Source organism: Odocoileus virginianus, chromosome 23 (assembly GCF_023699985.2).
Source record: "Odocoileus virginianus isolate 20LAN1187 ecotype Illinois chromosome 23, Ovbor_1.2, whole genome shotgun sequence".
NCBI lineage: Eukaryota > Metazoa > Chordata > Mammalia > Artiodactyla > Cervidae > Odocoileus > Odocoileus virginianus.
Window position 1 is genome coordinate 48,142,294 of NC_069696.1, and position 15,409 is coordinate 48,157,702.

Genomic DNA, 15,409 nt, shown 5'->3' on the forward strand with positions numbered 1-15,409 from the left:
TATTAGCCACAAATTGCCGCCTGAAACGCACTCTGCGTCAGCAGCCTCACGTAGTTCGTCGTCTGAAGGGGCGGAGCCCTGGGACCACTGTAAGCATGCGCCTTCCAGCCAGCCAATCAGCAACGCTCCTGGGAGGCGAGGCTGCATTTTCTCCCGCCGGAATTTGGAGTTACCTCAGAGGAGTGTCGCGGCGGCGAAGTGGACATTTAAGGTAAGGTACTTGGGCAGCGGGAGTGGAGGGTATGCCTGTCCGGAGACGTTAACTGCGGTCCTCAGCCATTGGGGGTGATTTTCGGGCGTGAGGAGGGAAGTGTTTGTTCTGCGTGGGAGTCTGAGCCAAGGGCTACTCTTGACCAGGTAAAATTTCCCGGGAGCCTCTGACAGGAATTTGAAAGCCGTAAAGCTCTTAGTGGTCAGACCTGTGAGTGGCGGGGAGCAGGCGAGAAGGCCCAGGCTGGGCAACTTGGATTGAACGTGGCGGGTGGACAGGTTGACCGCAGGCGAAGAGGGTGGGCTGTAAGTCTCCGACCCGCCCGCCGCGCCCCCCCCCCGCCCCACCCCCGCCAATCTACAGGAACCATTTAGTTTAATTCAGGGCTCCCCTTCACTGGTCCTCGAGGCCTGGGTCGTGGAATTCTTACTGGATGTCTTTTTCTGCGGGTTTTATTTTGTATTTCTGTTGCTAGCAGTTTCTTTGGGGTGGGGTCGTGATTGATCCTGTCAGTCGTTAATTTCACTCTGACTGAAATGCAAAATCTAGATTTGCCTCTATTTAGCCAGAAGCTGGCAAAAGCAGATCTAGAATTCCACCGCCGTACCTGCCCTCCCTGTCCCTGAGAACTCTCCATTAAGGCACCCCAGGAGTCAGGAGCAGCGCTGTTATTATCTTGTTAATTTTTGGTTCAACAAAGTAAATGAAGAGACTCCTAAAGTGGAATTCAGTTAAAATGATCTTTATTTGATATCTCTCATTTTGAAATTTGCCCGTCTATTTAGTGTCTTTGGATTCAGAAGGATTTTTTCGTTTTTGTTTTTTAAATAAGAAAACATTGAAAAATGGTGCCCTCTGGAAGAAAATATTCCGGGAAGTCTGCGAAACCATCTGTGGGGGATCAGGCTATAAGAGCCTATGAATTTGAGCAAGAAGACAAAAAAGATCTGAGTGGTTCAGAGGAGGATGCTGTTGAAGGTATAGTAAACCTAACGTTTACTGACCACGTCCTGCATTTTCATGTATTTCATGTTTCTGTTTTGGGGCTAGTGAATCTTCTATAGCATCTTTCATCTGATCTCTGAGAAATAGTAGAGAGATTATTATGACATTAACACAGGGAGACTTGCAAAATTGTTCGTATAAAACGGTCTTGGATCCTGATTTCATTCCATCTAACCTACATAGAGGCAGCTTCCCCTGGTGGCTCAGTGGTGAAGAATCTGCCTGCCAAGGTAGGAGACTAGGGCTTGATCCCTGGGTCAGGAGAAGATCCCCTGGAGAAGGAAATGGCAACCCACTCTGTAATTGTTGCCTGGGAACTCCCATGAGCAGAGGAGCCTGGTGGGCTGCAGTCCATGGGATCACAAAACAGTCAGACACGACTTAGCGACTAAACAAGAACACAACAAACCTGCAGAGAAAGTAGTGCATTTATAAATCTGCTTTAAAAACTTGTCTTGGTAGAAAGCTTAAAAAAAAACCCTCAAAATTAAGATATAATACCATTAAAAAATTGCCAAAATAACACACTTAATTTCAAATATTTTTTTTATTGTCATGCAGAGAAGACCCCAATACTTGAGAAACATGGGAGGAAAAGGACTTCTGCAGTAGTTGAAGATATGGGGTAATACCGTCAAACTATTTTCACCTATTAGACTTTAAGAAACATCTATTTGGTTGTCCAATGAGTATTGCATGTAAAATACTGGGTAATGTGATATTTCCTTCCCAAACAGCAAATATCCTTAAAACTTTCCTGATGTAATTTTTTCATAGGGGTGAAGTACAGAATATGCTGGAAAGATTTGGAGGTATGTTTTAGTAGATATTTGTGTTCAACATTGTTTTAAACCATATAACTTGTATAATAGTAAATAATAATCACTGGACTGTAATACTTTTTTAATGCTTTGTTCTTATAAGATTTTGCACAGATATATGTGATTCAGCTTCATAGATTTCCTTATTAACCTTTTCCAGTTGATGTGAAAAGAGAATGGTACTAACAATGGTGGGTTAAGAATGGTCCTGTTACTTTATACATGTGTGGGTTTAATAGATTATGGAATTTTAGATCAAAAAGGGATGGGAAAAATATCTATCCCTCTTTGACTTTCATGGACTAAGTGATGCAAACACACGCATATCTGTATATGTGTTAATTTTTTTATTCTCTCTCTTTGGTTATTTATGACATTCTTGTGTTCTTTACTAAATGCAGTGTAAACTGAAACCTTTAAAATAACTTTGTTATTTTTACATTATCAAACTATGTAGTTGAGAATTAAAGACAGTGTTGCTAGTAAGAGATGTATGAAAATGTGAAAGTGTTAGTTGCTTAGTCACACCCAATTCTTTGTGACCCCATGGACTGCAGCCTGCCAGGCTCCTCTGTCCATGGGATTTTCTAGGCAAGGATACTGGAGTGGTTTGCCATTTCCTTCTCCAAAGAGATGTATAATCAGATCATTAAACTGTATGTCAAATGTTAGTTGTGTTAACTGTATTGGGGATAGTATTCTGAAAAAAGTAAATATTTAGCTCTTCTCTATATTCATATAATCAAATATTTTTTGAAAGCTTTGCCTTATTTGGTTGTAGCAAAATACTTAACCTTATAAATGTATTATTGGAGATGGATATTGGAAATCCCTTGTGGCTCAGCTAGTAAAGAATTCACCTATCATGCAGGAGACCTAGGTTCGATCCTTGGGTTGGGAAGATCCCCTGAAGAAGGGAAAGGCTACCCACTCCAGCATTCTGGCCTACAGAATTCCATGATTCCATGGACTGTATAATCCACAGGGTCACAAAGAATCAGACACAACTGAGTGACTTTCAGTTTCATTTTCACTTGGAAATACCAAATATCTGACAGTATAGATAACCTCATCATGGTTGCTGAAAATGACTGTTGACAGTAGATCCATATGCATGTGCCTAGCAAAGAATTATTAGAAGTATTAAAAATTTTATGAAATGCAGTACTTATTGGTAAAAAATGGCCTGTAAAAAGCTCCATGGACATATTTAGTTTTCAATTAGCAATAATCGCGCCTTGGATAAACCTCATTGGCTACAATATTTATTATTGTAGCCACTGTGCAAAGCTTTCATGGACATATTTAAAAGAGTTCCTGAATGAATTTATTTAGATACCTACTTAAATTAAGATTTTCCTATGCTTTGTCTCTCTTAGTAAAAAATATATTTAACAGTATCACTGTTTTTAAAAACATTTAAACTGTTTTTATTCTTTTTAGGCTTTTAAAAAAGTTTTGTGTTTTATATAATGAGTTCTAAATTTAATCTTTATTAGTGTCTTATGAAAATATTAAAGTCTGTCCTTGAGACCTTTTTTTTTCAATTATTAGCTCTTTTTAATCATCTCTAAATTAAAATTATCTCTGGTTAAGAAAATAAGAATTGAGATACCAATAATTAAAATTTTTCTCAGAAAAAAAAGCAAGCAACTAATCATGCTTTTTGATAATATGTGTATTTTTAAAATATCTTCAAAATTCTTGAACCAACTTTATCCATATTTATTTGAATATGTCAGAATAAATAACTTACTCTCACATTAAATTTAATGAGTATCTATTTTCATTACAGCTGATATTAACAAGTCTCTTCTTGCTAAGAGAAAGAGACTAGAAATGTATACCAAGGCTTCTCTCAAAACCAGTAACCAGAAACTTGAAAATGTTTGGAAAACCCAACAAGAGCAAAGGTAAAGTTGTTGGTTTTTTTCACTGCCACATTTGTATCATTCCTTACTACTCATGGGTACAAATTATGAGAAGTATTATCATCTTCAATTTATTGGGCTCTCTAGTAAAAATTATATTTGATTTGATTTTCCTCTAAGTCTTTTAGTCCTATAACTTTATTCCTTCACAGACTTGAGATACATTTCCTAGAAATCAATAAAGATGACCTCTTTCCCCTTTTAAATAATGATTGAGGCGTTTTTTAAACAATAAAAGGAATTTATTTTCATTTTAAAAATACGTTAGCTGAACATGGGATTCTCCAGGCAAGGATACTGGAGTGAGTTGCCATTTTCTTCAGGGGATCTTCCCGACCCAGGAAACGAACCCGGGTCTCCTGCATTGCAGGCAGATTCTTTACCAACTGAACTATAAGGAAGCCCTTTAAATAATGATTGAGGCTTTTTTAAACAATAAAAGGAATTTATTTTCATTTTAAAAGTATGCTAGCTGAATAAAAAGTCAGTGTCCTATAAACCACTGGTCTTATAACAGTTAACTATTTAACAATGTATAAAATGATCAACCTTATATATTATAAACAATTTGTATATTTTAGCTGAATTAACTGTTCTTTTGTACAAAATCACTGTACCAAAATGGGGAAAAATTAAGTGAAATATTTCTATTTGAAAATTTTCTGTAGTAACTTCGGTGAATCTATCATATCATAACCTATATTCAGTAGGAGAAGATGAAAAAGTAAATTGCTTGGAGATAAAATGGACCTTTCTGGAAAATGTATATGTATAATAAAACCACTAGTTTTCAAGAACTAAAGTGCATGAGAGGATTTTGAGGGTTTTTCTGTTAGTTGATTAGGAAAAATAAATATTTCTGCAATCAGCATGAGTCATACTTTTACTTCCTGATTTCACATCTGGAAATTTGATACTTTCTCTTTTACTATAGCATAATTACATCAAATCAATTTTGTTTTGATAGTTGCTCCACATTGATATGAAATATAATAATATGTTTTACAGGCAGAAGCTTAACCAAGAATATTCTCAGCAGTTTCTGACTTTGTTCCAGCAGTGGGATATGGATATGCAGAAAGCTGAGGAACAAGAAGAAAAACTTGCTGTTAGTATTATGCTTAGCTTTTTAGTTTTATAATTAATCTATTATAACCAAGTTTCAAGCAGAAGTGGAGAGCCTGGCCTTGTAGTACACCCATGGAACTCAGCCAGGTTCCATTACCTACTGCTGGCTGTGAGTTTGGTTCTGGTGAATGGTAAATCACAAGTACAGGCACATACCATATATAAAAGCTGTTGGTGTTTGCTTCCTACCTAACACTTTGTTAATATGAAGTTTGCTATTATTAATATTAATGTAGAGGTTATAGTTATTGGTAATGACAAAATCTAGGTTATGATTATGTATGTAATAGATAAAGTAGGGTGAAGGGCAAAAACCATTGGTTGAAAACAGGCCAAGAAACTGAAAGATCAGCAATATTTGAAGGATCATCTGTGTTGACATAGAAAGCAAGAAGAATTAAGACATGTTTTGAGCACTGTTGAGATTTCCTATTCAGTGACTAGCTGGATTATTATATTATTGTATGTAAGTGGTGAACACATTATCTAAACTCATAGTAAATGTTAAGATAAAATCTTAAAAATACTGATTTAAAAACTATTCCTTTTAACATAGAATTATTTTTTCCTAAATTTTACCCAAATAGTTATTACATAATTTTTTCTTTTACATTTGTAGAATCTGTTTCGACAGCAACAAAAGGTTTTCCAACAGTCTAGAATTGTTCAGAGCCAGAGACTGAAAACAATTAGACAATTATGTGAGCAGTTCATAAAGGTCTGTTGTATTTGGTAACATAACACATTCTTACAAAATATAGTTTATATGTGGAAGTAGAATATAATTTTTTTCTCAGTTTAAGGGGAAAACATTTTGCTTACATATTTTAAATTCTTAACTATTTTCCATTCTGAATTCATTATATTTTAAGTGCTAAATGCTATCACTGGCCATTATTACTTGGTGTAGGAACTTTAGTACTATATTTGATGCCTCCATTTCCCTTATTCTTCAGCACTGCTACTGCCGTCGTTCAGAATCTTATTATTCTTTGCTTATACTATAGAAACTTTTAACTGATTTTTCTGTTTACCAAGCCATCCTTCATGGGTCTGCCATACTATCTTCCGAAAACATTATCTTTCCCTTCTGAAAAACTTGCAGTAGATTCTCATTACGAATTCTTAGGTATTCAAGATTTACCCCCACCCCCCAATAATACGATCCTTTTTTTATGCTTCAGTTACTACCTCCATCCTTTACTTCCACCCTTCCACATAACTGCTTTCTCTGAACTCTGCACTTTCATGCTGCTGTTTATGCGCTTGCCCTAGAATACTTTTAACTCCTTTTCCCTTTCCTTTACAATCTTACTCTTTTGGCAACTAAATTGGAATTAATCCCCATTTTCTACTACATAGCTACAGCAAGTTGTGCTTCTATTCCTTTTATAAAATTTTGTTATGTTTTGTTTGTTTCTTCCAGTGAGAAGGTACACTACTGTTGTAACTCCTTTAATAATATTTGATTTATGATGATGTTTTCTATTCCTTTAGTGGATATTTTGCTTTTCAGGTATTAGAATATTTTTATTTGAGATAAATAATGTGCATTGTTGAACATTAAAAAGTTCCTACTTTTGAAAATTAACTGCGTAAGTTTTCAAACTGAGATGAAAAGTGGTGGTTTGTAATTGACCTAGCTTTTTGTGTTTTAGAGTATGGAGGACTTGGAGAAGAATCATGAAAATCTACTTACTGGTGCACAAAATGAACTTAAAAAAGAAATGGCTTTGTTGCAAAAAAAAATTATGATGGAAACTGTAAGTTGTTATTCAGAACTGAAAAAGAATTAATGTAAGCATTGAAATATTTTATTTGTGAAATATGTATTAACACTTATCTAAAAATTAAACCAGTGTTTAATATCTCCTTTCATGTAACAGCAGCAGCAAGAGATGGCAAGTGTCCGAAAGTCTCTTCAATCCATGTTATTCTGATGACTCTTTGAAGGAAGAACTTGAACCTAAGTAATATGATATAACATTAGCTAATAAGTTGTTAGAATGATTTAAGATTATAGTTTAAAATATTACATCATATTAATCATTAGCTTAAGTGCAAGACCATTCTTTTTGTTCACCTCCAAATATGAACTTATGTGAGAAGCAGCAATCCCTAAAGTATATGTACCACTGTGCTTCAGCTCTTTAATAGTACTAGTGATAATAGCAGTAGTGAATTTTTCTTACAGTTGTCTTTTAACTTTTAGCAATAAAAATGATTTAATTGCAAGTTTTGGCTTCAGTGTATTTGTATCACTTCCAAAAGATAGAAAACACAAGTATAGATGGTTAATGTTCCTATTTAAGGAAAAAAACACAAAATCTATTATACGTACATCCTTTCATACATATTCATGAAGTTACACTGCCAATTCTAATGAAATAAGATTTCAAAAAATACATTCTATTGACTTATAAAACTTATTAAAAACAACTTAAGTTTCCCTTCTGGAATAAATTAAACCACTAAAATCCATTTAAAAACCAAACGATATATAAATACTGTTTTAAGGCATGGATTTGTGAATGTCACGTCTACAATGACATCAAAATGCCATTTAACTGGGCTCAGTCCATAATTAAATGACACATGCCCTTAGTAAAGATTAAGAGCATTTCATTAACATACCTAATTACTTATGGTTTAAGTATTTCACATCTTTCTTTAACTATAAATTACATAGAATATTTTGTTTTCCAGTTTCAATATTCAGTAAATATATGGAAGTTTTTACATTCATTTCCAAACAGTTAATTTTTATACCTGGTATTTTTAAATGTGCACTTTTTAAACAGAGAAAAACATATTGAACACTTAATAAATATTGTTTCAGCAAAAACAAATTTGAAATATTTGGGTTAAACTTACCATTTTTTGCTGAAAATACTTTCCCTGAGTCATTCAAAACAAAAAATATGCCCAATAGAAGTAGAGAAGAGTGACTTTGTCTTGTTTTTTCATATTTTAAATTCTAATTTTTGTCTCATAATCCACCTTTATTTTAGGTTTTCCAAATTTTAAAAAACACATACTGATTCTCTTCTTCTGTGATCAGTTATATTGGAAGAAATTAGTCCTCCATCATTAACAAGTATCTGACATTAGGGACAGTTTACTTCCTAAGTTTTTGCATTTTGTAAAGGGTTTCCCTTTTAAGCCAAAGTACATGTTGGAATATAAATTTTAAGTACTATTCAAATCAAGCTGTTCTTACTGAATTTACCAGTTTTAGAAGCAAAATAAGTATTCTAGAGTATTTTCATTGTACTTAAGTAACATTTCTTTTCAAGGAATATCAACTTTCACTCTTTTTACAATATGCCTTTTTCTTGCTTAAAATATAGTACATATTCATTATTTCTTTTTTAAAGAAATGTTTTAAACATATGGCTTATGGTCTACAGAACTGTTAGATAAAAATTACAAACAGGTAAGATGAGAATTGAGGATCTGGGTCACCAAAGAACCATTTGACAGTTCTATTATTCATAATGAGCAATAGAAACACTTTGAGAGTGGAAAGATAAGAATCAATATATAATGTACTTAGTGACTGAATAAAAGATACTTATTTTATCCCCATTTTATCTCAAATGAGTGAAAGTATACTTGAAGTAGCTTTAGCTGATATTCTAAAGGAAAGATACTTTTGTCATGGTTTTGTAAATTACTGGTTTTCTTATATGTCAGTTGTGCTTAGGCTACTGTTTTTTTTTTGGTTTTTTTTTGTTTTTTTTTTTTTTAATTTTTTATTAATTTTTATTAGTTGGAGGCTAATTACTTTACATCATTACAGTAGTTTTTGTTATACATTGATATGAATTAGCCATGGGTAGGCTACTGTTTTTATTTTTCACAAATGGAAATGTTTAATATACACTTTTTTGTGACAGTGAAACTTAGAATATCAAGGAATAACTGGCTGTCACTGTAAAGATGCTTATAACATTTGACTCAATAATTACAAGTCTATGCACTTATACAATATTATGAACTCATTTATCAATTTTTAGCAATCAAAGTAAGCATCTCCCTCAAGATGGCTAAAATCCTTTGTCCTTAATTTTTATGTAATCCTTTGGCAGAGAAAACCCCAACTGTCTGATGAGGATTTCTGAGACAAAGAGATTGCTCTTTAGAACTGTAGTGTTTCACTTTCTTAGAAAATTGAAATTTCTTTCTTTGGTTTTATTTAGAATTAATTTATAGGTTGTATTACTCTGATAATACCTTGATAAAAAATGTTGATAGTGAGGGCTTTGCAACTAAGACAGACACAATGGAGCTATAGGACTTAATGTTTATATTAAAATATAACCTTATTTGATAATATACTAGCCTCCTGCAAAGGGGGATTTCCTTTATTCATAGGTTCCCCTAACTGCTTCTCCTCTTTTCCTTGGGATATTAGTCAATATGCTTGTGAACCTGTTCAGGTGCTTGATGACATGAAGTCTTGAAGATACTTAGATGAAGGTGTCTTGAAATTTGCAGGCACAAAGCACTAAAGTACCTCATCATATCGAGTGAAGAAATGACCTTTAGAAGCAAAAAAGAAAATATAAAATGGATTATAGTCTTAACTTTTCTAAAGAAGCAGCTATTTTTTTCTGTCGTCCACCCCCTAATTTCAAACCTTAGCCAAAAATTCTTCATCAAAAATACTACATTTTATAGTTTGTATTTGGGCCTCACTGTAGTCCTCTGAGATATACAGGGTATTTCACAGATTCAGAAACAGCTCAGACTGATAGAAGGTCTAGACTAATTACAAAAGCTGAAAAACAACAGAACTCAAGTCTTCTGACTCCACACTCAGTTTTCTGCTGTGCAACAAAGCCACCAATTTCTACTAGAAGGGGCTATCAGTCATTAGAATTGAAATCACTCCATCAAATACTTTTATTCCTTATTCCTGTGAAAGTAGTTGTAAGAAAGTAAAGGCCTGGAAGAGACACCATAGTTGAGGGAAGGCATACAAAAACTGTTCTTTACAAAATTAAGGAGGAAGGCACACTATTTAAGAACTTTCCCAGAGACTGGGGGCAAATGCTTCCTCTCGTAGAAAGGAGCCTGGTGGCTCTGTTGGTAGAAAATTCTCACTGATAATAGAAAAATCTTATTTACTTGAAAAACTCTATCTGGCTTTTCTCTCTCTGAAGCAAGAAGCTTTTCTCTAAGGATGCCAAAGGGCACAATATGTTGGTTTTGGTCTACTTGGTGTTTTTTTGTTTGCCTGTTCTTAATTGTGGTTAACAAAGTGTTTTAAAGAAAAACTGAATTTAACTTCCTTACCACAATCTCCACCAGATGTAAAACTAGGCCAACTCACTCATTACAAGTTAGGTGCTTGAATTTTTAACACCTGATATTTTAATTACACTCATTCTATTTGGTAATACATGTAAGTTGACTGAAGGAAACCCTACATTGAATTTTCAGATACTTTGAAAAACCACCCCCTATTTCTTAAATTTAGATTGTTTTCTAGTAATAATATTTATAGTGGATAGTAATTTAAAAGAGATCATTCTGACTTTCAAACATTTTTTAGAATATTGCCTGAGAACCTTTCAAGGATTAAGATTTATCTCACCACCATGTGAAGAATGGAAGACTTCTGAATAGATATTATTAATTTACTCCAAAAAAGTATAATACTATAAAACTTAGAATAAAGAATGATCACATGTACCCCATTGGTCCATGCACAGAACAGACATTTGTTAAAAATAAATAAGAAATCTTAGCAAAAAGGTACTTACCATTGCTATCCATAGAACAATATATTCGTCTACAAAATTATTAAAGTACTGGTCTAAAAATAAAAGACCTGGGCCAATAAAGACAGTGTCTTGAAGATACAGTTCACTTTTGGTCATGTGAGCTATCTATAAAAAAGTAAACAAAATAATTTCACTATTAAATTTTAAATGTTTTATTTTCAGGATAGAAATAACTAAATCTTTAATTTACTGTTAAGATAATGATAAAAGGGCCATTTGGGCTTCCCTCATAGCTCAGTCAGTAAAGAATCTGCCTGCAATGCAGGAGACCTGGGTTTGATTCCTGGGTCTGAAAGATCCCCTGGAGAAGGGAATGGCTACCCACGCCAGTATTCTTGCCTGGGAAATTTCATAGACAGAGGGGAGCCTGGCAGGCTACAGTCCACGGTATCAACAAGAGTTGGACACAACCTAGCAACTAAGCCACCACCACCACCACCAAAGAGACCATTTAATCTCACATTTGATATGAGAATACTGAATTGAAAACCTCAAATTCAGGACTAGGTAGCTTGTTAAAGTTTCCAATTTAAATTCCTTGATATCAGAAGGTTATAACTAATAGTTATTGTTAAATAATTAAGAGAACTTACACTAAGGAGTCTCATCTCTCTGAATAAAACATTCATTTACAGTATTACTTGGAGCACAAATAGCTAACTATTTATTGTGATAACACCACAGAAAACCTACCCATTATATGAAAGTTTCCAGTTTTGTGTTTGAGGAACAAATACATTATTTATACCATGAATCATAAATTAAAAGAATTTCTTACCACCAATTTCTGTGAGACTTTAGCAAAGACACATCCAAACATTAGGGTATAAAGACAAGGATGCTTTTCAAACAAATTAGTTGCTGACTTTTTATAAATCATTATTGCCAGTATAATAATTATTCCTATGTGGAGTCCAGGTGATAAGACACTGGTACCCTAAGGGATAAAGCAGAAAATCAGGACCACATTTTAACAATGCATTTATTACAATGCAAATATTTTCTGAGCATCTACTTTGTGTTAGGAACTAGAGACCTAGAGAAGAGTATTGACAGTATATGGCCTAAAGGAGTATACAGACCTTAGCTGTGTTTTTCAAACTTCTACAGAACCCTACCAAGGGTTACAAAGAGGTAATACAGTGCTACAGATGTTTCATTCCAATTTTATATGAATATACATTTTAAGCTAATAATCACTAAAAAATGACATCATTTATCTCATACTAAATTTTACCATGTTAAAGGCCATCAACCATCCAGTTGCCAAGTTAACATATTTCTGTGAGATATTGAAATAAAGCTTAACCTGCCACTTTTACACAATATCTTAATCATTGATTAGGAGGAATTTAATTCTAGTGTCTCTCTATACAACATCCCGCACTGCCCTGCCTTTTACATTGAGACCGCAAGTGCCCTCTTATGTAGCACTGTACAGCTGAACCCATTATATTTTTATCTATATGAATTGGGATTCTGTCAGGATTGCTTATTCTGAACAAGATACTGTAATAAATTTGATATTAAGGCTTATAAATACATAACCATCAATTTAAATGTATCTATTAAAACTGCCTTATTCTTGTCTATTAAGTTTATATGTAATGTTAGAACTTACACTAATATGAATATTTTAAAGTCATGTCAATAGAACACTATACGGTAGTGTTATAAATATTTATGCTACTAAAATGCTGCTTTAAAATTATTTATTTTGGCTGTGCTGGGTTCTGTGCTGCTGTGCGGGCTTTTCTCTAGTTGTGGGGAGTGGGGGCTCCTCTCCAGCTGTGGGGTACAGGCTTCTCGTGGTGGCTCCTCCTGTCGCACAGCATGGGCTCTAGAGCGTGGGCTTCAGTAGTTGTAGCTTATAAAGATCGGTAATACATGAATTATGTGGGTTCCTTTCAAATTGCTTTAAGAGCCAGTATATGTCATTTAAAAGAATGAGGTTTTTTTTTTTTTTTTTTTTAAGTAAAAATGCTATATTTCAGGGGTTTACTCCTCTTATTTATTAGGTCTGGCTTCAAATAACTTTGATTTTTTTCAAAGTCAAACCCATCCTTAAAGGACAGAAATTCTGAACTACAGCAAATTAAAGAGAATGAACTATAGCTTAAAGGCATTCCAGCAATGTTTTGATAGAAGATGGCATCACTGGAATAAGTTCATAATGTTCAACTACCTTGAAGATGACATGTTTTTTAAAAAACATAGATATTATATTTGTTTAAAAACTGAGCAGAATTCTTTCTGCCTCTTTTCTGTGCAAAAGTATTGAAGGAGTTTTTAAAAACAAATATGAATAAATACAGAAGAATTATAGATGAGCAAAGTTGTAAATAATACAACAAACACAAGGTGTATCCACTCAAGAACTGAGGCTAAGTTTTTACCTTTTAAAATATCAGGGTAGTTTTAAAAATATATTTCAGTGATGAAATTTCAATAAAATTTACTTCATGTGTAATAAATTGGCCCATATGTGAAACCATGACTTTGGACTGCGTTCCTGACATTCAATCAGGAACTCATTCCTTCCTCCTCCTCCTCTCCTGTATCAGTGCCAGGCAGAACAAGGAAGAAAACAAATGGCACCTTTTAATTATGTCAATAATGAAACAGCAGATGATTACACAGAATGTCACCAAAGCTTACTCGAAGAAAGGCTGTATAGAAAGAGGAAAAACGCTGTAAAATCAGTCTAAACTTTCAAAAATGCCTTTTTGTATTATGTGCCTAAAAAGGATTCTTTTAAGATATTTAGTTTCCTTCCCTATTTTTAAAATTCATCATATTTTTAGTATCTCTATAACTGGGTGTTAAGAAAATTTATCATAAAATTAATACTGAATGATGATGAAATTAATGTCTTACTGCTATCGTGGATCCATTCTTGCCAACACCACCATGGAGGATAACATGGAAATAATTTGAACAGGAAAATATTGCTCCACCTACTACTCCAAGAACTGGTAAGATCTTCAATTTTATTTCTAGGATGGGTATCTTTGGGGTAGAGGAAAGAAACACTTCATTAAGAAAACAAAATTTATTTTCCTATCAAACAGTAAAGAAACATTACAATAGGACCCTATATAATAAGCTACCCATTTTCTTATAATCAAACCTTAACTTCTGGAATGTAACCTGAAATGTTAATTTTTCTTCTCATGGTTTTATCTCTTAAATGAATGCACCAAATTTAGCTAAGTCTTCTTAAATAACTGTGATGAAGTATTTCATCTCACAAGCCTTCATCTGACTTAAACAAAACATGAAAAAGGATGTTCACTTGACTCTAGTACCTCTAAAAGGCAGCATCTTAGGAGTCAGACACTGTGACCTGTGATCTGTATCATGAATGTGACAAATATCACAATGTGTGTGCATGCAAAAATTTTGTGTAGTTAACATCCAGGATTAAATCTCTGTAGCAATATATATTTACCTGTTGGTCAATTGCTGTTCAAGAAAACTTCCAAAGGCAGCAAAGGATTTAAAAAACAGTAACAATGAATTGCCAAAAGCTATAGGCTATTGTGTTTTGAAAATATACTTTGAAATACTGTACCAAAATTTGTGAAAACTACAGGTTAACAATTCAATTTAGAAAATCTTTATCTAAAACAAGTATTCTTATTGATGAGAATAAATAGGTATGCTTTCTTCCTATGGTATTGCCAAAATATTGAATGAAATGATTTTAAGATTAAATTCTTCCACAGAATAACTAAATCAGAATTCCAAACTGAAACAACCACATCTGACAATGACCGGAGTTGCCTAACTGCCTCTAAGCCCACATTTACCTTCTGACGGGTATTGGCAGAGCTGCTACCGTGAAAGACACATCTACGTATTTTAGAGGCCTATGTAGCACATCCTTGATTCTATTATTTATCCTTACATCATAAGAAGGAATGTGAACGTCACAGAGAATGTTCTACTACTTAAAAATATGCTCAGAGTCTATTTCTGAGCCTAGTAATATGAATTACAATTGGCAATTCTGAAACTAAATGCCACAGAGAAATTTCTTACAGTTTTAAAAAATAGACATAATTTTTACAGCAATTTTAGGTTCAAAGCAACGGGACAGGAAGTACACAGAGTTCCCATTACTCCCTGCCCTCACACATGCTTCCCTGGTATCAACATCCTCCACCAGGGCGATACAATCCATGTGTTACAATCCATGAACTGACACTAATGCCATTATCACTTATAATCACCCTAGTTTATATTATGGTTTGCTCTTAGTGTTGCATAATATGTGATAATGCATAATGTATAAATGACAAATGTATAATGACAGGTGGACAGGTATCCATCATTATAATATCACACGGAATGGGTTCACGTCCCTTAAAATCCTTTTTTCATTCATCCTTCCTTAACCCCATAACCTCTGGCAATAGCAGATCTTTTCAGTGTTTCCATCATTTTGCCTTTTCTAAAGTATCATATAATTGGGGTCATACAACATGGAGCCTTTTCAGACTAGATTCTTTCACTAAA

General features: G+C 33.8%; 2 protein-coding genes and 1 non-coding gene across 6 annotated transcripts in view; 1 reads left to right on the top strand and 2 right to left on the bottom strand.

The window, feature by feature from the left end:
* On the top strand, positions 1-7,331 carry SYCP3 (synaptonemal complex protein 3). 3 transcript variants are annotated; one of them, XM_070454073.1, is made up of 8 exons: positions 1-211; positions 1,044-1,189; positions 1,778-1,841; positions 1,994-2,028; positions 3,833-3,950; positions 4,977-5,076; positions 5,716-5,814; positions 6,755-7,331. In XM_070454073.1, exons 2-8 carry the CDS (start codon positions 1,057-1,059, stop codon positions 6,890-6,892), a joined length of 687 nt encoding a protein of 228 aa, XP_070310174.1. In that variant the 5' UTR covers positions 1-211; positions 1,044-1,056; the 3' UTR covers positions 6,893-7,331. The 3 variants fall into 3 exon arrangements, with proteins under 3 accessions (XP_070310174.1, XP_070310175.1, XP_070310176.1); XM_070454074.1 differs by lacking the exon at positions 1-211 and adding an exon at positions 238-357; XM_070454075.1 differs by lacking the exon at positions 1-211 and adding an exon at positions 417-516.
* Positions 3,187-3,329, bottom strand: LOC139030728 (U4 spliceosomal RNA). Its single transcript, XR_011483132.1, has one exon. It is a non-coding gene; the product is annotated as a U4 spliceosomal RNA (small nuclear RNA).
* The window catches only part of CHPT1 (choline phosphotransferase 1), a 25,686-nt gene continuing 17,171 nt past the window's right edge, over positions 6,895-15,409 (bottom strand). For both annotated transcript variants that reach the window (XM_070454071.1, XM_070454072.1), the window contains exons 5-9: positions 13,766-13,897; positions 11,667-11,825; positions 10,868-10,993; positions 9,531-9,641; positions 6,895-7,062 (exon numbers count right to left, since the gene is read on the bottom strand). In XM_070454071.1, coding sequence (XP_070310172.1) covers positions 7,018-7,062; positions 9,531-9,641; positions 10,868-10,993; positions 11,667-11,825; positions 13,766-13,897 — 573 coding nt within the window. In that variant the 3' untranslated portion in view covers positions 6,895-7,017. The remainder of the gene's footprint in view (positions 7,063-9,530; positions 9,642-10,867; positions 10,994-11,666; positions 11,826-13,765; positions 13,898-15,409) is intronic.

Excerpts from the sequence above, each read along its gene's own strand:
- SYCP3 (XM_070454073.1), top strand. The coding sequence starts at position 1,057 with ATGGTGCCCTCTGGAAGAAAATATTCCGGGAAGTCTGCGAAACCATCT. Across the intron at positions 1,842-1,993 it reads GCAGTAGTTGAAGATATGGG|GGGTGAAGTACAGAATATGC; the intron begins GTAATACCGTCA and ends ATTTTTTCATAG. Across the intron at positions 3,951-4,976 it reads AAAACCCAACAAGAGCAAAG|GCAGAAGCTTAACCAAGAAT; the intron begins GTAAAGTTGTTG and ends TATGTTTTACAG.